Genomic DNA, 22,098 nt, shown 5'->3' on the forward strand with positions numbered 1-22,098 from the left:
TCTTATGCATAATTTCTCACATCATGAGTCATAATCAAACAAATATGTGAAAAGTTACTTGAAGATGAAAAATGTTTTAATCAAAAAATGAGAGTAAAAGTTGGATGATTTTATAAGGTTATTTCAATACGAGTTATTTCTATTATGTCAGATGTGTGCTTATGAGGAAAATAATTTAAAGAAATGAAACAATATTATAATTCTTCAGCAGAGCATCATTTGGATAAATACATCTGAAAATTCATCTCAATGTTCTTTCTAATATAAAACATCTGCAGACTTACATTTCAAACTGGAGCATACATTTAACACACATTTACTGTTGTATTAAAGATACCTCAGCGAGGAACAGCACAGAGTTTATAAGGCTTGGGGCTACGCGTGGCTCCCATTTTGTAGTCCAGTGTGGGCTCGACACCAGGAGGAGCAGAGAACGTGAAGTGTTGAAGCAGGGAGGTGAAGAACAGGAAGAGCTCCATACGAGCCAACTGCTCCCCTAGACACACTCTCTTTCCTAGGGCGAAAAAAAAAAATCCTCGGGATCTGTGATGTGTCGATGTCGTATTTGTAGAACATTTGTAATAAATTACATCCCCCTTTCCAAAACCGCTTTGCTGGAGGACGAAGGACTAAGATTACCTGAGCATTAGTTTAAAAGCTAGCATTAAGGAGAAGAAACCGTATGAGGACTTTCTTAAAACAAATGTAAGTCCTTACATTTCATACTGCTTTCAAATTATGCAGAATGCACATACAAAGGAGGACAGGAGTACTACTGTACCAGTTGAAAATGGAAGGAAGGCGTCTCTCCTCCGGAAGTTACCCTCAGCATCCAGGAAGTGTTCTGGATTGAAAGTGTGTGGTGTCTCCCACTCTGTCTCATCAAACAAAACTGATGTGAAGTTCGCAGTCACCGCTGTGCCCTGTAGGAAAATCACTCATATTTGCATTTGTAGTTTAAATATGGTTATTAGACATTTTAATAAAAATGTGACATTTAATGTAATGTCTGACTTATCAAATCGATCAATAATCAATCAAACCAGTCAATCAGTTATCCATGTAACCAGAAATATGTGATTGCCAAGTTCCGGTAAAGGCCTTGAGTACCAATTCTGTAGTCACAATCAGCCAGAACAACAGCCCACCTTGGGAATGTTGTAACCTCCAATGTAGGTATCTTTGGTAGTAGATCGGCCCATGTTCGGTGCGATAATGTTTCCAAATCTCTGTATCTCATGAATGACAGCATCAGTGTAGGGCAGGTTCTCTCTGTCTGCCAGTGATGGTTGTCGTGACGACCCTATCACACGGTCTATCTCTGCCTGTACCTTTGCTGAACAAAGGAAAATGTTATGTTTAGAGTGGTATAGAAACAAAACCAAGAAAACATCTCTCTCCTTATATGTTGTGATGGCTGCTCCTCTGGGAAAAGAACATGGTGAACCCAAATAACAACAAAGGCACTAATGGAGAACACAGAGGAGCCATAACTAGCAGCTCGTTCGACCAGCACACCTGCACCTTGCGGAAGACCATCAGATGCCAGATTAAAGAACAAGCGTGGAGAGAGGCAAGAGGGGAATGAAGAATTGAAGCAAGAATGTGTATCTCCCTGAACACCCTAGCTGAACAACTCCCTAGGCCAACCATTGCTGCTGCCTACATCATTTGGGCACCATAAGACATCTCAAGGCCGAATGGCACCTTGATCTGCAGCCACGGAGCAGAAGGACTGAGCAGCTTGTGTGGAGCTCTGCAGAGGCTCTGTACAGGGTCCACGCTGCCCTTTGTGCACCAGCCCAATATCAAAACTTTGGATGACGGAAGCTGATATTTGTTGGAAATTTTTTTAAACTGGCAAAAATTGGTGCCTTTGCAAGATAACTGCTTTTAACCCCACAATGACCACATTGACAATGATGTGTAGCACAAACTGATTACTTCTGATGGATTCTACAGCGTGGCGTAAAGCATTACATTGGTATAAGTCCTAAAGCGTTGGCACTGACCTTGTATTTCTGGGTATTTGATCATATAAAGGAGACCCCAGTACAGGGTGGTAGAGGTGGTCTCAGTCCCTGCTGCAAACAGATCCAGTGTGCAGAAGCACAAGTTCTCAATGTTGAATCCAGCTGCTTCATCTTCTTTCCACTGCAGAGAGAGAAGATGTAACATCCAAGAAATTACCTCTACATTCACAACACTCTCACAGTGCACCATAAGGATGAGTTTCAAGTGCAGAGAATTTGTGTTTAAATAAGACGACAACTGATTCATGATTTCCACCATCACTTGTAATTTACACAGTCAGTCTCTCACTGGTGTAACAGGATCCCAGTGCAAGATGCTCACTTGAGAACATCAACTCTATGAACATGGCATCATCAGCATTACAGATATCCCTACCTTTTCCATCTCCCCCAAGAAGCAGTCGATATAATCCCGTGGAGAGGAGGGGTCATAGTCAATGCGGTGCTCTTTGATTTTAATCCTGATAAAGTCAGTCACTGTATTCCAAAGGGCAAATATTTTCCTGTGTGGGCCTGGCACTCTGCGCATTAACCATGGCAACATATTATAGATCTAGTGACAAAAGAGAGAGAGCATCAAAGCTTGATTTTAAGAAGTATAGGCAGTGTCTGTAGGTAAGTAACAAAACATTACAGAAATCACATGTGTTTTGTCAATTCCATTTTGCACTAACTGTGCAAAAAAAAAGTAAGAATAATTGATAAATGTTGGAGTTCCTATGTATCAGACAGATTTGCTTTAGAAGTGGGTGCTTAAAAATCTGAAAGAAGGTGGACTAGAAAGTTAAGGTTATGCACACAAAGATTTGACAGTGCCTTCACTGAATGTCTGGCTCTGGGTGACAAAAAATTGGATACAAGAATTTTTGTTCCTCTATCAAGTATCTGACAGATATCAAATATAGGAAATCAGAACGAGTAGCTACATTCCATCCCATTAAAACATATTCAGTGCATTTTAGTACCTTCACGTAATTAAAGAAAAAGAGTTGTCTTTCAAAAAGAACCGAACAAGGATAAAAACAGACTTCCTCCAAATTATGTATTCAGGATTTATTATAGATAAGTGTTGCTGTATAAAGCATTATTAAAAACTGTGTAATAAAGGCAGTCAGATGCCTCCATCACTAAAATAAACTAGGGGTCACGAGCTACCTTATTGATTCCCAACATGCAAAGTTAATCAAACATATTAAATGAAATTACTAACATGATATTACAAATCATACAGGAAGTATGTGTCTCTATAGTGTGAATCTGCTTCTCTGTAAAGCAAGATACCATAAATCTCTTCACATTTTCGTTGTTCAGTAATTTTAAACACGTGCGTATGTAATGTCTTATTTTGAGACTGATAGTCACGTCACAGTTAACTGAAATAGAACTTAGCTTTTATATGATGCGTAAAACAACAAGACACCATAATTCCATTATCGCTTTCATTGTTAAAGCATTGTAATGGGTGAGGACGCAATGCAATATCCTACTATAAAACTTGCTACGCAATGTATAATCAGGAGAAGAATGTTTTCGTTTATAAAGTGCATGCCACTGCGTGAAAAGAGGTGTATTCGGCCTGGAATACTCCTGTATATTCCCGGATACTCCACAGATTATCGGCTGTATCCGGCAGTTTGCAGCTCTGTTACGCGGCATGGAAAACTCCTGAATATGTACCGTGTTTTGGGGTCTGCCTAGAGCCCTTAGTTGCCATGGTGAATAATCCCTTGGGGGTGCTTGGAAGGGAACATTTGCACTTCACACCTTGGGCCACCAGGTATCCTGCAATTGGTCAAAAGTCTTTCTTTGGATTGGTGGAGCAATGTCTTGCCCCTCCTCTAAAACCCTTCCCCATTGGTCCATTGTGGGTCCCCAGACATGAATTCATATGGTTTATATAATAATAATAATTATGTTTATATAATAATATAATATAACAATAATTTATATAATAATAATTATTATTATTAATAATATTATTATTATTGGCGGTGGTGTTGTTTTATCTTCATAGGTAGATTGTATAGATAGTCTGCCAAACAAAAATGAATTACACAAATTTTATTATAAATAAAGCAAATACAGTATAATATAAGGCATATAAATTGACAATTATATATATATATATATATATATAATCAATGTACAATATATAACAGAATAGAATACATTAGAACAGAATATACTGTAATATCATAGTATATAATACAAATGCTTTTGTGAGCATAAATGAAACTCTAAATGTTGAGCATTCCCAAGAACAACCCAGCTTCCGTGGTCTCTATTCTGTAGCACCCCAACTCTGTGCTAGGCGGGAGGACCCACGCTGGCCTTCCATCCAAGATGGCGGAGTCCCCGTCAGAAATTATATCTACTGATGCGGTCCTCCATATGGCAGCCTCTTCCTCAGTTTAAAGAACACTAGCTCTGGCCTTGAGCAGATGCAAAACACAGTGAAAACAGAAATTAGATCACTGAAAATAGCAAATGGAGAAAAAATCTAAGAACTACTAGGGAAATGATGTTTTGACTTACTCTTCTCCTCCTTTGCCTCGTTCGAGTGGCGATCCTGCCCCCCTCTTTGTTCTCTGGATTCACCCGGTAACTCTTTCGAATAGTCTCAATCGGTCTTTCAGGATGCTAGAGAGAGAAAAAAAGCGGAGAAGAAAGGAAGATTGATTAAAAGTTCGTTTAGAATTCCAACCACTGCTATGAAACAATCGCGACGATATAGTCTACCAACAAAACACGCTGTCCTACCTTGTCCGTGGATCATATCTGTGCGTGTTGTTTTCAGCATTATGCATTCTCCGCACAGCTTCCTGTAGAAGCAAAATTAATACAAGAGTTAAATTCAACCACATTAAGGGATAAAGCAGATAAAGAAATGTGAACGTATCAGAATGCGCGGCAGTCAAAGACGAAAGCCAGAAGGCTACAGAAATAAACTTACCGAAACAGAGTTATTCCCCGCTCGTCTTCTTTTCTCGGGCAGACTCCTCTTGCTCCTCTTTGATGGGACTCCATCCTGTCCAACCGCCGAATAACATTCTCCATGAACGTTTACTGCTGTTCAGACATCTTCTTAAAAATGCATTTAACGGGGACACCAGTTGTTTGTTTTCGTTCGGACTCGGCATTGGAAAAATTGGATATTCCCGGCGCACGAGTAGCCTCTCCACTCCGCTGTCCGTTCGAAAAGTTAAGTGTTCCTTTGCAAGCCATCTTCAAAATGCACACTATTGACAGAATACGGAGTACAACTTCTGTAATCCTTCAGTGACTCGCTTCTCCTTACCTTACTACAGGTAACCCCTTCCCCAAAGCAAATTTCGCGCTGCAGTTGCACACAATGCTATTGGTTACTGTCACTCTACGCCATGCACGCACAGAAAACTGATTGGACAGGACTCAACCTTAGATTCTAAGTGGGTGGTTTGAAAACGGGGCGCGTCCTCGTACTGAGGAGAAACATTCCGAACAAACAAGCGAGAATCAACAACAAAAACTCCTATGCCCTGTAAACTTTTTTTTTTTTTAAGTCCTGTATCCTTTGTCCCGCATCCCTCATACTGAGATAATGTCCCGCATTTTCGCTGGTCGTTTGGTTTTTAACTGTCAGAAATAAAAAATATATGGATCCATTATTTTACCCGCCCGCACATGAGCATAGTTTCTAATCTATTTAATAGCGCTATGTCAAAAGCAGTGAAAATGCAACATAGGCGAGTTTTTTTAAAAGCCTTGCTTTCGCCCAATGGCTGAGAGGAGAGCGCTGAGGGCGGTCATCAAGAGTCTGTGGCGGCTGTCAATCAAACTGTGCAGCTGTGGGGTCGACGAATTTCTTTTCTACGTCACGAAAACCAAACTTAGTAACACTTTACAGATATGAAGATAAACGCTGTCAGCCGACGTCATGGTCAAAAAGAAAGGGAAAAGTTCTTTTATCCCTTCTGACCATGGGCCTGTAATGGCCAATGCATGTTGGATGTCTACCAATACAAGTGTATACAAGTGTTTCTTATACAGTTAGACTGACATTATATCTAAGTTTTACATCATCTCTCAGCATTAGTAACATGTCCCATATTGTCCCACACAAACTTACTACTTGTCCCCCATTTGGTCTGTTTGCATCTGGTCACCCTGTACCTTTGACCCCAAGTAAAGGACAGTTGCATAACCATCAAATATGTAATAAATGAACCTCTCATTTAGACTTTTTTTAAATTATGTTTTCAGTGTGTTTTTGTATGCTCCATTTGAAGTGTCCATTGTAATTTAGCTGCACGACAGAGCAATGACATTAAAGGCTACATGGGCCTACCACTGCTATATTATACACCATGCAACACCTAAGAAGTTTGTGTGGTTATCAAAATATCGGCTAAATATTACATATAGGCTAACTGATAGAAAGTTACAGTGAGGAAGGGGGGCAGGCTTCTATACCCAGTCCCACCTAGACCACTGACTGTATTAGCATTTGAAAGGCCAAGCCATCAGCTAACGACTGTGGTCACGCGGATGCCTGAAAACTGCCGTCTAACAGCTGTATTCGGACATTTGCGGGAGTTTTCAGGTCCGCATGACAAAGTTCTGCGGGCATCCGAATACCTCCGGAAAACAGCAGGTTTAGCGGAAGTTTACTTTGTCTGGATATTTCCGAATACACCACTTTTCACGCAGTGTGCACTTTAATTAAATCTCAGTTGTAGACAGAAGTTGCATGCTGGGAAGCATAATCACTTCTCATTAATATATGCTATTTTATGATGAAAAGTGCATAAATTTCCAAAATGACAACTGTGTGATCCACACTATAAGTGTTCAGTATCCGCCTAGCTTTACCTGAGCCCAAATTCCACCCTCCAGATAAATAGCTTCATTGATCGTCTTCAGGAGGGCTTGAAATTTACTGTCACTGTATTCAAACCGATCACCAAACACCAGAACACAGATGACATTGGAGACAGCATTATTCATAAGGATCTGAGGGTCAAATGCTCTACCTGGAAGCCACAAACATTTCCACAAGACATCAGAGATATACAATCAATGTGGAGCAACTCTCACAGAAATCCTGCTGGTTCCATTACAGATGGTTACACCTAGGCTATAAATAGTAAAACATCAATCTTTACAGAAGTTTTGAATTTGTCTTACAATACCATTTTGATAATACACTGTACTGTTGCAATTACACTTGTTTGTTTTAAGACTTAATCTAAGGATTCTGATTTACTTTTTCTCAAAAGTTTTTCTTAACAGGCAAAATCTAGCTTTAATTTATCCAGCCCTGCAGTGTCAAATCAAAAACACTTTTGTTCACACGTTTCTTCCACTCTTACCTTGCTCATTTGAAAAGGCCTCTTTGAGAATACTGGCTTCCTGCTGAATAGATGGCTCTAGGCTCTTCTTACCCAGTCCAAAATTTCTCAGTGTCATCAGTGCAAATCTTCTCTGCTGTTTCCACCCATATCCATTGGACAAAATAATACCTATCAGCAAAAACTACAGTATTATATTTTTGAAAATATGCTTTAATACACTTCTCTCTCAGTCAGTATCACTCTCTCTCGTTGGAGGTCCATGGATATTAGTCTGTTAATCTTGCATATGTTCACAATTTTTATACAAACAACAAATACAGTTGACCTACTTAGGACAAATATGAAATAAAGGGAGTGAAATGTGTGTGTGTGTGTGTGTGCGTATGAGTGTGTGTGTAGCAGAGAAGTTTACTTGTCAAAGTACTTTTTTAAATGGAATTAATAATTTGAATAAATCCATGTTCACATCTAAATGTAATGCATTATGTTTTCTTCAATCTTTAATTATTAAGGTATAAAGGTTAATATATAAAAGGTAACTATAAAGGTGTTTTGGAGGTCTAGTCACTTTGTGACAAAGCTATATAACATAAAGAGAGAAAAGTAATTCAAGTGCCAGTGTTTTGTTAAACAGTCATCATCTAAATTAAGACATCTTATATTATTATATTATATTATTACCCGTGCTGTAGCTAACTGTTGTCTGGAAAGGTATGAAACTCTGAGCTGGTAGGTGACAGACGTTTTGAATTATATTTGTTGGGCTATTGACATTCATAGGAGTTCAAATATAAAACTAATCCGGTCTCAGAAGTTTGCTCTATAAATTTCATTACCTTTGTCGCCGACTATGTCAGCAAACAAGGGCAAAGACGGACGATCGACAAAGGCTTCTCCTTGATGAATATATGCCTCTTTCACCAGTTTGTATCCATCCAAGACAACTATCCTTGATCCAAACATCCGGAGGCTGAAAACGTTTCCATATTTTTCTGCAAACTGTAAAAGACAACCAAAGTAGAAACCCCATCTCCAAAAAAAGATTTGGAATTTGAGTGGCTTTATTTTCCTCTAGCAAAGAAATACAGGTTTAACCCAAAATTAAAGGCACGTATCTCCAATAAAGGTAATATCATGCGGTGCAAACAATAGTTTTTATCGAAATGTTTACTCAGTATTTCTCTTGTAGCGGAGAAAATTTCGACGGAAGAACTAATACGTTTATTGCGATTATCGAGAAAACCAAAACATTTCCTTAAAATACATCTACATCCCCGAAGTGCATTATGATTCCAGAAAAGTCCTGTAGATCCGTATTAGAACTCCGAAAGACAATGTGTTTCTTGTTTTTCCTTTAATCTGAGCCACTGATAAAAACAGGACAGTAATCATGCTATTTGTGCAAGAGGTCACATGTGAGTAAAGTCAAAATACGCTTCATTTAGTTTAAACAAATACACTAAAGGATTGCTTGCTGGATAAAAGCAGAAACACTAACAAACATATATAGCAAATAGTGCGGTCATAATGCCTATAACAATACTGACATCTCTTCGCACTAGCGACAGCAAAGTAAGGTTTTCCGCTTACCTAGTGAAATTGAGAGGAATGTTAGTGGATTCACTTTAACATTTAAAGTCAAATCCATATTAACATTATCCCTATCATTTTTCAGTGCTCATCGACACCGTGGACCAATTAAAATAAAAAACGTTACAAATGTGCGAAAAATCGTGGATAAGAGCAGAAGAACTAAGGCACAAATCTGTAGCGGTCCGATGAAAACTTAACAGGTACGGAAAGGGAAAGGGTTAGGGTTGTTATGAAAAACTAGTTTTTTTCCAACTGTTGTGTTTGTCCAAGTGTCCACAGATTTTTTAAAAATCTGTGCTCACTAACTGCGTAGCCCACGGTCTTAACAACAAAACACACAGTATACAAATTTTAAAATCATACATTTGAAGTATTACTTTTTCCTACACAGAGAATGAGGAAGAGATTCTTCCCAGAGGCCATTCGGACTCTCAACCAGGCCAGCTCTTAGGTCATCTCCTAGGGCTGGACACTGGACCTCTTTGTACTTTACCCCATATCTGGACCTAACACTACATGTGTTTTTTTATATACACTATTTATTGTACAAGTCTGCTATTCATCTCATTCATCAGCCTGATGCTGATGCTGATGTTGCACAGCTCATTACCTCATTATCTTGCACATATCTGCACTTTACTCCCGTTTTTTACCTTCTCTTATATATTTTATACTGTATTTTTAAATTCTCTCTTATATTACATTCTTTATATTCTCTTTACATTCTATTTATGCTCTGTTTATGTATATTCTATTTTTTATACTTATCTCTGTCTTGCTCTTTTTATCATTCAGATAGTCAGAATAAGCGTTTCACTGCACGTTGTACTGTGTATGGCTGTGTGTGTGACAAATCAAATTTATATTTGAATTTGAACTTTATATTTTTCACGTAGGCTAAACTTCATTACAGACAACACACCTTAGAGTCGGCTATGACAGAACATCGAGGGAACACAAATCAAAGGAATAAACTGTAATGGAGACTGAGCGATTGTGGCAACATGATTTAAGGCAGAGTACCTCTGAAAACTGAATGTGAAGAATTTCTGGATTGATGCGGTGAAGATCCCCTATGAAAGGCAGAGACCGTGGTCCGGGAGGGAAGTTTTTGGGTGGTTTGTTCTTGAAGTAGTCAGTGAGCAGTAGGAAGACCACGGAGAACATCAAAATACTCTTGATGTCAATCCAGCCGAAAAACTGTATAAAATCAAAAACCGTCATACTGAGCAAACTCCGGAGAAACACGTAGGCTACTAATCGCTGTTGAATATGACTAACTACAAGACGACGATATCTACCTGATTCGTTGCATAAGAATGGGCGGTCTCTCGAGGACTACAGCAGGAGTCTGTAAAGAAACGAAAACTTCAGCGGGGTTGCCGTGTCATGAATTTAGCTGACCGTAATGCCGGGATCAGACTACACGATATTCTTGTCTTTCACGATGGTCACCATGTCAGATTAGGCAATCATAGTGCCATGAACTCTTGCCGTGTCTTGGCCGGGAGACTGGCAACACTACAAGTATGACCCCGATTAATCATGCTGCCTTTCACGACCTTGCGCGAGTTGATATGTCGTCGGGGAGGACGACTGTCATTCCTTTTTTTGGTCAACGTCAAGGTACACGTTGTAGGAGATGTCAGACTAGGCAGGAAAATAAAAAAAATCGAACATGCCAGACTTTTCTTGTCGGGTGTCGTGGGGCGTCCCAGATGACGCATCACTGTTCTTAGATTATGTCACACGTGCAAGGGGTAAAGACGCCCGTTCGTCGTTCCCGACGTTCATTGAGGCCCAACCCTGGAAGTTTGTCCGCGTCAAAATCGGGCGGACATCGTGTAGTCTGAATCAGGCGTTAGAGTTTAAAACGAGAGCAAGACGTGTGGTTTCTTAAACGCGATTAAAGCGTATTTGGAACCTGCAGTGGGCCGAAAGAACGCACTTGGATTTTAAACGAAAGTCATCGTGAACTCAATAACCCAGTTGTCTCCAGCTAAAACCAATACAGACCGTTTGAAACCATTTCAGCCAATACAGACCATCTGAGACCAGTTCAACCAATACAGACCATTTGAGACCAGCAGTTTCTATCAGTTGTTTTTCAACTGGAACCAGACCAATACATTCCAGTAGAAATTTCATTTGGTTTTTCTACTGGGCATTCCAGTAGAAACCAGTTATGAAACCAGTTGAATGTGTTTCAGTTCCCCTATAAAAACCAATAGGAACCAGTTAAAATTGCTATTGGTTTTTGAATGGTTTTCTTCTGGTGTTCTACTGGACATCTACTTGATTTCAACTGGATTTCTACTGGGATTTTCTACTGGATTAGAACTGGAATTTCCACTAGGGAACTGGTGTATCATATAGCAATGGCACTGGAGGTCATTTTTTCAGAGGTTCAGAGGTATGACCGTTCCTACTAGGTCTCTTGGAGGCAATCGGTCTCCTCCCCCCACCCTTTCCACAAGGTTCAGTACTTGGTCCACTCCTCTTCTCTCTCTACACCAGATCACTCGGTCAAGTTATCTCTGCCCATGGTCTCTCTTACCCCTGCTACGCTGATGATACACAACTGTTCTTCTCCTTCCCCCCCTCTGACTCTCAGGTTCAGCCTCGTATCGCAGCCTGCTTAGCTGATATTGCCTCCTGGATGTCTGCTAACCACCTCAAACTCAACCTAGAGAAAACTGAGCTTCTGTTCTTTCCTGCAAAGAACTCCCCAACAATTGACACTGCAATCACCATCGAGGGATCTGTGGTGTTCCCCACCACAACAGCCAAAAACCTAGGCGTAACCCTTGACAACCAGCTAACCTACTCCAGTCACATTGCAGCAGTCACTCGATCCTGCAGATTCTCCCTATACAATATCAGGAGAATCCGCCCATTCCTCACACAACAGGCGACCCAGCTCCTGGTCCAAGTGCTTGTCATCTCCCACTTGGACTACTGTAACGTCCTACTGGCTGGCTTACCGACCTGCGCCATCAGGCTGCTCCAGCTCATGCAGAACGCCGCTGCACGCCTGTTCTTCAACCTCCCTAAGCACTCTCATGTCACTCCACTGCTTACTGCGCTCCACTGGCTTCCAGTAGCTGCCCGCATCCAATTCAAGACACTGGTACTGGCCTACCAGGCAACAAGAGGCTCCGCCCCATCATACCTTCAGTCCCTAATAACTCTGTATACCACTACTAGAACCCTCCGCTCTACGACCTCTGGTCAGCTGACGGTCCCCTCACTTCGGGAACCCGGCAGCCGTTCCTCCCGACCACACCTCTTCTCCGCCATTGCCCCTCGGTGGTGGAACGACCTCCCTCATACAGTTAGGACTGCGGAATCCCTCACCATCATCCGCAAGAAACTGAAAACCCACCTCTTCAGAACCCACCTATCCCCCACTGCCTAACCCCCCTTCCTTAAAAAAAAAAACAAAAAAAAACCTTGTCTTGTATCTATGTTTGTCTAAGAATTCCAGGGCGCAATACGAAGGAGTGAATTGATGCTCAGTCTTTTTAGCGATGTATGCTTATGAGGTATTAGGAATCCGACTGATGCACTGATTGTAAGTCGCTTTGGCTAAAAGCGTCTGCTAAATGCTAAATTGTAAATTGTAATTTCTTAACTCTGCCGTACATATGGTTTAGCGGGAGACAGTTCCTATACAGATATTTTAATATTAAAACTTTAATATCTTTCACTATTTCTGTTATGTGCTACTCTGAAGTTTGAACCAACGAAAAATATTAGGGCCAAACACAGAGCAAAAATAACTATTATATTTCTGTATTTAGCTCGAAATTTCACTTTTACTCCAGAAATTTCGAGTTCAATCTCGCAATAAAAATTTCCACTTTATTCTTTCATTTTTTCCCGCATGCGCGCCAGCGAGGCTCCCTTTCGTACACCAATGGGTCTTTCGGGTCTTCCGTTCACGTGTCACAAAACTACTGCGCATGCCCAATGTAGCAATTCGCAATTCGCTCACGACTCATGGGCCTCACGGCCATCTATTTGCGCTGCGATAGCATTTTCGACATAGCCGCACAACTCATCTGAACAATGTCTGTATGTTAACTTAAACGTCTACTGCTTAGACAATTTGATATGAAAACTTTTCCGTTTTGAGTTTTGGCAATTTAAGAAATAACTTCAAGTGACTACCGCTACTCAGCTCACAGCAGAAAAAAAGACTCATAGCCAAGTGTGCATGACCATAAAGCAGTAGTCACGAATGCGTCATCTCATTTCAACTCTGATATATTGCAAAAAATAGTAATAGTCACATATTGAACACTGTCCAGAAGTCACAGGTGCCATCCAAATATATATGTATGTGTGTGTGCGTGTGTATATATAAATATCTAAATCTAAATGAGATTTTTTCTTATTTCTCTTTTTCTCTGTTAGCTATTTGGTATGCGATTGTTAGCCTAATACAGGTATTCATTTGTGATGAGAAAGATCAATACATTGGGAAGCAGAATGTTAAATTAAGTAATAGAAATAGTAGATTTAATTACAGTGTATAGAAACTGAATTGCATCATTATTTTATTATATTGTTAGTCAAGGCATCTATTTTTTGTTTTGTTTTTTGCTTTTGGTTTCTTTTCAAAAAAGCAAACAAAACATTTACTGATAAATCAGACTCTGTTTACTTCCGTAAAACATAACTGACACCATAACACAAAAAGTACATCAGAAATTATGTGATTTGGTTGTTCAAAGTTTTGATATTTAAGATTTTAACTGCATTATAATACTCAAGTTACACATCATTCTGCACATATGCACATGCATCTAAAAATCAACTTCAAAAATGCATATTTGAACAAAAAAAGCCTCAAATACATACATTTCAAACTGGTGCATGTTTGTATGCAGATATACTGATGTGTTAACGAGGGACAGCACAGACTTTGTAAGGCATGGGGCTATGGGTGAGTCCCATTTTATACTTGAGCGTTGGCTCAACACCAGGAGGAGCAGAGAATGTGAAGTGTTGAAGCAGGGAGGTGAAGAACAGGAAGAGCTCCATGCGAGCCAGCTGCTCCCCTAGACACACTCTCTTTCCTAGAAAAAAAAAACCATGACATCTGTAATGTGTGTCTGTCTCGTGTGTAGAACATTTGTAATAAATTAAACCCCCCTTTCAAAATCTCCTTGCCAGAGGAAGAAGGATTGAGATATTTTAAAAGCTAGGATTTTGGAGAAGAAAATATACAAGCACATTCTTAAAAAAATGCAAGGCCTTAAGTTTCAAACATCTTTCAAAATATGCAGAAACATGCAAAGTAGGACAGGTATACTACTTTACCAGTTGAAAATGGCAGGAAGGCATCTCTCCTCTGGAAGTTACCCTCAGCATCCAGGAAGTGTCCTGGATTGAAAGTGTGTGGTGTCTCCCATTCAGTCTTGTCAAACAGAACTGATGTGAGGCTCCCAATCACCATTGTACCCTGAAAAATGATCACATTGATTTTCATCTGTATCATAACTTTTTTTATGACCCATATATCATTATGAAAACTGTTTTTGTATGTCCCCCAGAAAGCAACTCCCTGACTGCCTCTCTTCCTTCATCTCAAAATCGAGTTAATCAGACCTGAGAATTAAAACCATCTTGAGTTTTTCAGGCATTTTCTGTTGTAATTCTTAAAAAATAGGTATGCAGAAATTAATCTTGAGGCACACTCAAGTGATATACAATGAGTGACTTCCTTCCGGGCGCAAAGAATGCTGCCCACTGCTCCTGTATCTGGTGTGTGTGTTCACTACCGGTGTGTTGGATGGCTTAAATGCAGAGGACAGATTCACTGCTCACTGTTCACAGTGTGTGTGTGTGTGTGTGTGTGTGTGTGTGTGCGATCACCAAGACTTACATTTTTATAGTGAATTCGTTTCTGGACACTGAAACTGCGAATATCTATCCATAGTTAATACAGTATATGGCTGTTTCAAAGGAACACCAGATCATTGAATATGAAATCACACCATCATAGACTTACCTTTGGAATGACGTACTCTCCCAGTTTGGTGTCCTTTGTGGCACTTCTGCCCACGTTCAGTGGGATGATGTTTCCAAACCTCTGTATCTCATGAATGACAGCATCAGTGTAGGGCAGGTTCTCTCTATCTGCCACTGATGGTTGTCGTGATGACCCTACCACACGGTCTATCTCTGCCTGTACCTTTGCTGAATAAATGAGAGAAGACAGTGGTTTAGAGTGGACATTGAGAAAACAGTATGGTGCTGCTTCTCTCTGTATATATCTCTGTGTGATAAAAAGTACAGCAAAGAAAATATATCCAAAAAAGAGGCACTAACCTTGTATTTCTGGGTATTTGATCATATAAAGGAGACCCCAATACAGGGTGGTGGAAGTGGTCTCAGATCCAGCCACAAACAAATCCAATGTACAGAAGCACAGGTTTTCAATGTTAAATCCTGCTGCCTCATCATCTTTCCACTGTAGAGAGAGAGAAAAGAGGTCTGCTGTACCAATACCCATGATCACAGAGTAATAAACACTGACTACACTCTGGAGGATAGAAACGAATCTGCATTCCTTCCAATGATAAATGCACTGTAATGTGGATATGAGATGAATAGATGCAGTTAACGGATATATATCCAGTGTAAGTTTTAGTTCCATGTTACAATGATAGACATTTTTCCATAGTGCTCAGAACTTGTCAATGGCTCTCCAGAGTTTGCTCACAGAGAACCAATATCACAATATTGCTTTTAAAATAAATCTCATTTCTTATTAAGATTTATTTCACATGCACAAAAACGAGTTTGTGCTTCTTTAAGATGAGCAAGACTATTACTAATTCATGACTGTCCCATCATCAACAAAGTTCTGCTATAAACAAAGTTCATCTGTCAATAGGACAGCAGGGTCTGACTGCAGTGCAAGATGATCTTCTCTATAAAGAATCCCTACCTTTTCCATCTCCCCAAGAAAGCAATCAATATAATCACGTGGAGATGTGGGGTCACAGTCAGTGCGGTGCTCTTTGATTTTGATCCTGATAAAGTCAGTCACTTTGTTCCAGTGTGCAAATATTTTCCTATGTGGGCCTGGCACTCTGCGCATTATCCATGGAAACACATTATACATCTAGTGACGAAACACACAAGTTTAAGTGTTATAAGAGTTCTGTTCAATATCCAAACTAATTCAAATGTAAATTACTTGTCTGTAATTCTTAAACAAATCTCCATTAGAATGTGGCAGAAACTTGTGCATAATCAACAAAAATGCAACTGCTTGAAGTTCAAAATAATCAAATGCCAAGTGTTAAGATTTTGTTTAGGATAATAGATAAATCTTCTCAAAACCTAAACTTCCTGCAGCAGGCTAATCTTGGCTGAAGTAATCATTAGTATTTATTCATTTCCATACTGTATGGTTTGATATATTATCAGTCTTAGCTTTATAAAACGTGAGGAAATTAGCTGATCTGAGAGCTGAATTTGGCCCAAAACCTGGACATTTTGGATTCTTGTATTTGCTATAATGGGTGCATACATACATACCATGAATGAATGAATGAAATATATTGAGTGTATGTATGGTAAAATAAAGCAGGTATTAACATAGAACAAAACATTTCATCCATGTCAAGTTTTTTAAGAAAAGAGAGTGATATGTCTTGATTAAAAAAAAACGGGTGAGTTGAGTTACCTGGGCCCACAAACTCCCTTCTTCATAAATAGCTTCATTGATCATCTTCAGCAGATCTTGGAATTTACTGTCACTGTATTCAAACCGATCACCAAACACCAGTACACAGATCACATTGGAGACAGCATTGTTGATCAGGATCTGAAAGTCAAATGGCCTCCCTTGCGAGACCATTTCCATGACAATGATAAAATGCATATGACACTGCATTGTTTACCCCTATTTATGCTTCAAAAATGTATTTAGTTAGTGTCAGTAATGTTAACATTGTATCATTTGGTTGGTATGGTATAAACAACTGATGGAAATTCAGTGGTAAAATCTTCATTCAACTTAGGAGGTGTGTTGTGTGTAGTTCCAATATATTGATAGCTCTGTCTGACAGAAAATTTCGTACCATCTGTAACAGTAACACCACTAAATCAATGGCTTTATTGTAGTATAGTTAATATTATGATATTAAAGATGTTTTGCCTGCCCAACACTCCATTTGCATAGAAAATCTTACTGACTTTGATATTTAAAATAATTATTGTACATTTTTAGAGGGTATAAGACAGCTACTGTTCTAAAAATATGACATACTCTTCAGTACAGATATTTTATATAAATTCTTAACTGCTATTTACAGTTGTACATAATGTTGAGTATGATGTAACTGTTGTTTTGTTTTTTTTTTAATGTCAACTTATTTCCTACTCAGAGAACATGATTATGTGGACCAGGGTCCCCTGTCTTTGGTTTTAAGCATGTAAGTGTTTAATGTGGTGTAAATGAAGTGGCACTGATGAGAAACAAAGCTAAATAAACTAACTGATTCCTGTTCTAGAGCCTTCTTCACTCTTACCTTGCTCATTTGAAACAGCCTCATTTAACATCCGACATTCCAACTGGATTGAGGGCTCTAGGCTCTTCTTACCCACACCAAAGCCTCTAAGGGTCGACAGTGCAAACCTTCTCTGCTGTTTCCAAGAATATCCATTGGAGATTACCACACCTATAGATAAAAAAACATTAATCAAAATATTAAAATGTGGGGTTTTTTTCATATGTGTATAGCTATTCTTAAGAGAGAGTTTATCTCTCTTGTTCATGTGTTTGTACGGTATCTCCCTTGTTCAGTTTAGCTTGCATGTACTTTTTGCAGATTAATCCTTCTAACATGTTGGCACTCGTCTCGTGGTGGGAACAAGAATATAGGGAATTAGCTATTCAAAATTGGGTTCACGTTACAGTTACTTTGAAAAGAGGGTTGTATTTGAGACTTCAGTGGCAAAGACTGCTCAAATTTGTGATGTTTCACAAGAATTAGTGGTTCAGGTAATGTCTGCATGAAAGTCTGGAGAAAGTAATACACTAATTGATCAGAATCAACAACATCAAAAGTACAGAATCTTTGACTGTGCTGTCAGGGTACTGATCAGAGAAGTGCAAAGAAAAACAGGTCAGAAGCTATGAATAAATTGATTTCAAACTATGAATGAGCAGATGTTTAAACAAGAGTAGTCTATTGAGAACTGACAAGAGCAGATACTACAAATGGGGCACTACCAATAATATATAAACTCCTCAATACTCTTAGTAATGCATGTTTGTAAGTAGAGTTTTGCAGCAAATGTACTCAGTAACTTATTGAGCACTGGAGAAAATTCTCATGGATCAACAGGTCGCTATGCCCCTGGTTCCAATCAAGTTTATGAACGCATATGCGGCACACACCCAAATAACATACAGTATGTATATATCTGAGTGCTTGCCTCCCACGGTGAAATATTCTGGTGGCTCTATAACTGTGTTGGGGGGTGGATAAAATGTTCCACTTAACCTTCTGTGGGGCTCACAGAACTCAAAAGCAAAGAGAGAAATCTCTTCCAGGATCACAGTGCCCCTATTCACTAGACACAAGTGGTTTCTGAATGGTTTAATTAACATGAAAACAATGTAAGCCATATTCCATGGTCTCAAGGTGAACAAGACACAGGTTTTCACCACCTTTCACAAAAGATTAAATTAATATCTTGTTGAAGAACTGACTCACATCCCTTCAGTTGATTACTACAACCTTGTTCATTCTTTGCCAAGGTGCACTGAAGCTGTTCTTTCAAGTTTATGATTGTCACACTCCCGATCCAAAGACATTATTAGAATTAAGATTATTTTGGAAGATGCCTGTTGCTTCTCCAACAAACAGCTTACCTTTGTTTCCAAAAACATCTTCAAATATGGGTAAAGATGGGCGATCAGCAAAGTTGTCTCCTTGTTGTATAAATGCTTCTTTCACAACCTTGTGTCCATTCAGAACAACCACCTTTTGTCCAAAAATTCGAACACTGAAAATGCTCCCGTATTTCTCTGCAAACTAAAGCAGGCACAGCATCAGTCTATAGCCTGTCAAATTGAAAGGTTTGCATTTTAACAAAACCAACCAGGCTGTTATGTACGCTAGTTGACTTGCCATATATAGTGTGGTGGAACTGCTGCAGTTTATGGTTAGTCAATAACTGATGCTTTAGCAGCTTACAAAAGGCCAAATAAATTCAAAACTGTTACCAGTCCCAGTGGTGGGGGGAATTTTTTTTATCTTTGAATTTCTTTAAAAATGACAATATTTACAGACATTGCCAATGTGATGCATTTCATATTGTTTTTCATAAACTGTTCACTCATGTGCAACAGACAGTCTCCTGCAAGTAGGCTATGCAAAATTTAATAAGCAACAGAGTAGAACAGGCTGGAGCATAGGCTACAGTTATTAATATGTGGCAACCATTTCTGTACATGGCCGTTTCCTTTGCTTGTGGCATCAGCTTTAACAGTAATGTCACACCGGTGCCATCACTGAAAAAGTTTGGCTGAGGCCAAAGCAGGTATTTGACATACCAAAAGGTAAAAAAAAAAAAAAACATACTTTAAGCATTCTTATCCCCCTACCTTATTGTTAAGTGATGGAATTCAACGTATATTCAATATGTCGATACACATGATACATATCGACAACGTTAATTATCTCTACACGTTACATAGGCGGACTTCGACATTTGCGGGGGGGGGGGTGTTTTGAAACTAACTAACAAGCAAGCACGACTTCACTAATGAACAGTAAAGAAGTTAAATGACTTTAACGCCTCTATGTCAGATACTTTTGAAGATAGCGAGATCTAATGGTGGTATTTCTGTGTAGCAAAATAAAAGAAAACAGAAAAGTTCTGCATACATTTCATATAGTTATGAAAGAGTGCATGCAACGGCTTGCCTTAGGTTTGAACTCTGTGGGTTTTACAGGTCCGACCCAAAGGTTTGCGAATATATATATAATATAGGCTACTACACACACACTCACACGAACACACACTATTCTCTTAATCTCCACCTCTGTGTTGGCATTTTGAATAGTTGTATTCTAGAATACCACTTCAATAAATCGGAAGGATGTGTAAATATTGACATGTTTTCAGATTTGACATAAGCGCCGGAGGGTGTACATTACAGCCTACCGCTCAGTTTACATGACTGCAGAAACGAGTATCGGAAAACAAATGTCTTTGAGTACTGAGCTGGTAACAGGTAGCCTACGCGACGTGGAGGAGTTTTCACAGGAGATGTGCACCACAGAGACGATTTGAGACAGACTGAGCTTGTAATTTTTCCCCCAGGCGTTTCATGTCGAGTTTTGTCATGTCCTACCTCAGCAAACTGAATGTGGATCTTTTTGAGGCTTATATGATAAAGGTTCCCTATGAAGGGCAGTGGCCATGGTCCGGGAGGAAAGTTCTTCGGAACTTGGTTCCTGAAATAGTCAGTGAGCAGAAGGAAGATACTAGAAAAAATAAAAAAACTCTTGATGTCAATCCAGTCTGAACAATGCAGTAAATCAAAAACCCACATGTTGTCGAGTCTTGAGAAGAAAAAAAATCACGCACAGACGTTAAAAAAATTGCAAAAATATACTTGAAGTGGGCGGATTCGTGACGGTGAGAGATATAAGCGTACCCCTGACAAATAGGAAATAGGCAGCCCTTCGGGTTTGTGATCCTCCAAGCATGCTATCAGCACGCTTATCTACCGTAATTATGTCTCCCGATCGAGGCCCCAGGTATGACAGGTTGGTAGGACCAAACGCAGTATCTTGTCACTTAGGGAACATTTGCATATAATAGGCCTATTAGATAGCGCATACAGGACCTATTGCTGCGTTGGAGAAATTCTCTATAGACCTTTAAAGCGGCGGAATCTTGATTGAATAAGAGTCTGAGGCAGAATCTTGTCAGTGGAAAGGACGAGATAAACGATCGAGTTTATGGATAATCAGGTGACCCCCCCCCCCCCCCCCCCACACACACACACACACACACACACACACACACACACACACACACACACACACCGTAAACACAGAAATATACCTGCACAAAAGACTGTACACCAGAGGCGAGCTATTACAGCTACAATGGTCAACTTTTCTCTCCGCCTTCTACCATAACGTGGACGGTGTTGATTAATGTAGATATTCTGAGAGCCAAAAGTCCCGCTTCTGGTGCCGAAGGTGCAGACTGGTTTTATATTATATATCTCAACGATTTCGCAGGAAACTAGACAAACATGCAACAATATGTCTGTGAAACTATATGTTTACAGTATTATAAGTGAATTGTGGTTTATGTGGTGGCATTTCATAGTGTAAGTGTCTGAAAGGGCCACCAGTTGGGAACTTCTGCTTTAGAAGACAGTGCCTAAATCGTTATCTCAGGAGAGGATAACACAGACTCACATGCACTAGATTCACATACACTTTACATCATTTCATATTGTAATCATAAAGTAATCATTTAGCATCACCATCTAAATTTTGTCAGTTGTACCTTTCAGTATTTTTCCTGTTTAAACACAAGTCCTTTCAGTCAGTTAAATATGTTCTCACCACAAATTACAATGTGTCAGATAACTAATGCACTGTGCAAGTTCTGTGTTTTACCATCAGGCTGGCAGAGCTCCCCTCCCGCCGATGCACCCTAAAGCCATCTGACCTGTCCATCCAGGCTGCCCTCTGCCCTTACGACCAATAAGACTAAGGACACATGTCAGCATATAATACACTCACATCCCTCCTGATCGTCAGATCAACCCCCACCCCGGAGAGAAGAAGTCAAAACCACGGACAGTTTAAGTGTATGCGGTGTGCATCAGTAACGATTACCATACCTTACCAAACCTCAGCCTCTTTCTATGCAAGTTCAAGTGTGCTCATGTCGTGTTGTGCGTTTTAATAAATATTAAAAACCCAAATTGGATGCTTGGATCGTGTTTTGACCGACACCCCATGGTGACAGCAAGGTCCCTGAAACAGCGCAGAGGCACAGTGACACAGTGACACAGGGAGCAGCACACCTAACACTGCACTGTCAATCACCCTCCTTTTCAGTGACTGATTTTTCTA

At 39.7% G+C, this 22,098-nt stretch overlaps 2 protein-coding genes across 2 annotated transcripts; both read right to left on the minus strand.

Moving 5' to 3' along the window:
* Positions 1-10,199, minus strand: LOC115809145 (cytochrome P450 2J2). Its single transcript, XM_030770694.1, has 9 exons — positions 9,983-10,199; positions 8,203-8,365; positions 7,385-7,534; positions 6,885-7,045; positions 2,410-2,586; positions 2,013-2,154; positions 1,149-1,336; positions 782-923; positions 1-514 (listed from the first exon to the last, which is right to left on the minus strand). Exons 1-9 carry the CDS (start codon positions 10,181-10,183, stop codon positions 339-341), a joined length of 1,500 nt encoding a protein of 499 aa, XP_030626554.1. The 5' UTR covers positions 10,184-10,199; the 3' UTR covers positions 1-338.
* Positions 10,200-13,606: 3,407 nt separating this feature from the next.
* Positions 13,607-20,921, minus strand: LOC115809142 (cytochrome P450 2J2). The gene is made up of 9 exons (XM_030770691.1): positions 20,349-20,921; positions 18,861-19,023; positions 17,512-17,661; positions 16,665-16,825; positions 15,921-16,097; positions 15,299-15,440; positions 14,979-15,166; positions 14,288-14,429; positions 13,607-14,043 (listed from the first exon to the last, which is right to left on the minus strand). Exons 1-9 carry the CDS (start codon positions 20,547-20,549, stop codon positions 13,868-13,870), a joined length of 1,500 nt encoding a protein of 499 aa, XP_030626551.1. The 5' UTR covers positions 20,550-20,921; the 3' UTR covers positions 13,607-13,867.
* Between the last annotated feature and the right edge of the window lie 1,177 nt (positions 20,922-22,098).

The sequence above is a fragment of the Chanos chanos genome, chromosome 4, assembly GCF_902362185.1.
Source record: "Chanos chanos chromosome 4, fChaCha1.1, whole genome shotgun sequence".
Classification (NCBI taxonomy): domain Eukaryota; kingdom Metazoa; phylum Chordata; class Actinopteri; order Gonorynchiformes; family Chanidae; genus Chanos; species Chanos chanos.

What these genes read in the sequence shown, in the direction of transcription:
- LOC115809145 (XM_030770694.1), bottom strand. Translation starts at nt 10,183, where the DNA reads ATGACGGTTTTTGATTTTATACAGTTTTTCGGCTGGATTGACATCAAG. An exon ending in TCTTGGGGGAGATGGAAAAG is followed by an intron (nt 2,155 to 2,409) that starts GTAGGGATATCT and finishes CTCTCTCTGCAG; the next exon opens with TGGAAAGAAGATGAAGCAGC. An exon ending in GAGGTTACAACATTCCCAAG is followed by an intron (nt 924 to 1,148) that starts GTGGGCTGTTGT and finishes ATTTTCCTACAG; the next exon opens with GGCACAGCGGTGACTGCGAA.
- LOC115809142 (XM_030770691.1), bottom strand. Translation starts at nt 20,549, where the DNA reads ATGTGGGTTTTTGATTTACTGCATTGTTCAGACTGGATTGACATCAAG. An exon ending in TCCACATTCAGTTTGCTGAG is followed by an intron (nt 19,024 to 20,348) that starts GTAGGACATGAC and finishes TGCCTGCTTTAG; the next exon opens with TTTGCAGAGAAATACGGGAG. An exon ending in GAGAGTACGTCATTCCAAAG is followed by an intron (nt 14,430 to 14,978) that starts GTAAGTCTATGA and finishes ATCATTTTTCAG; the next exon opens with GGTACAATGGTGATTGGGAG.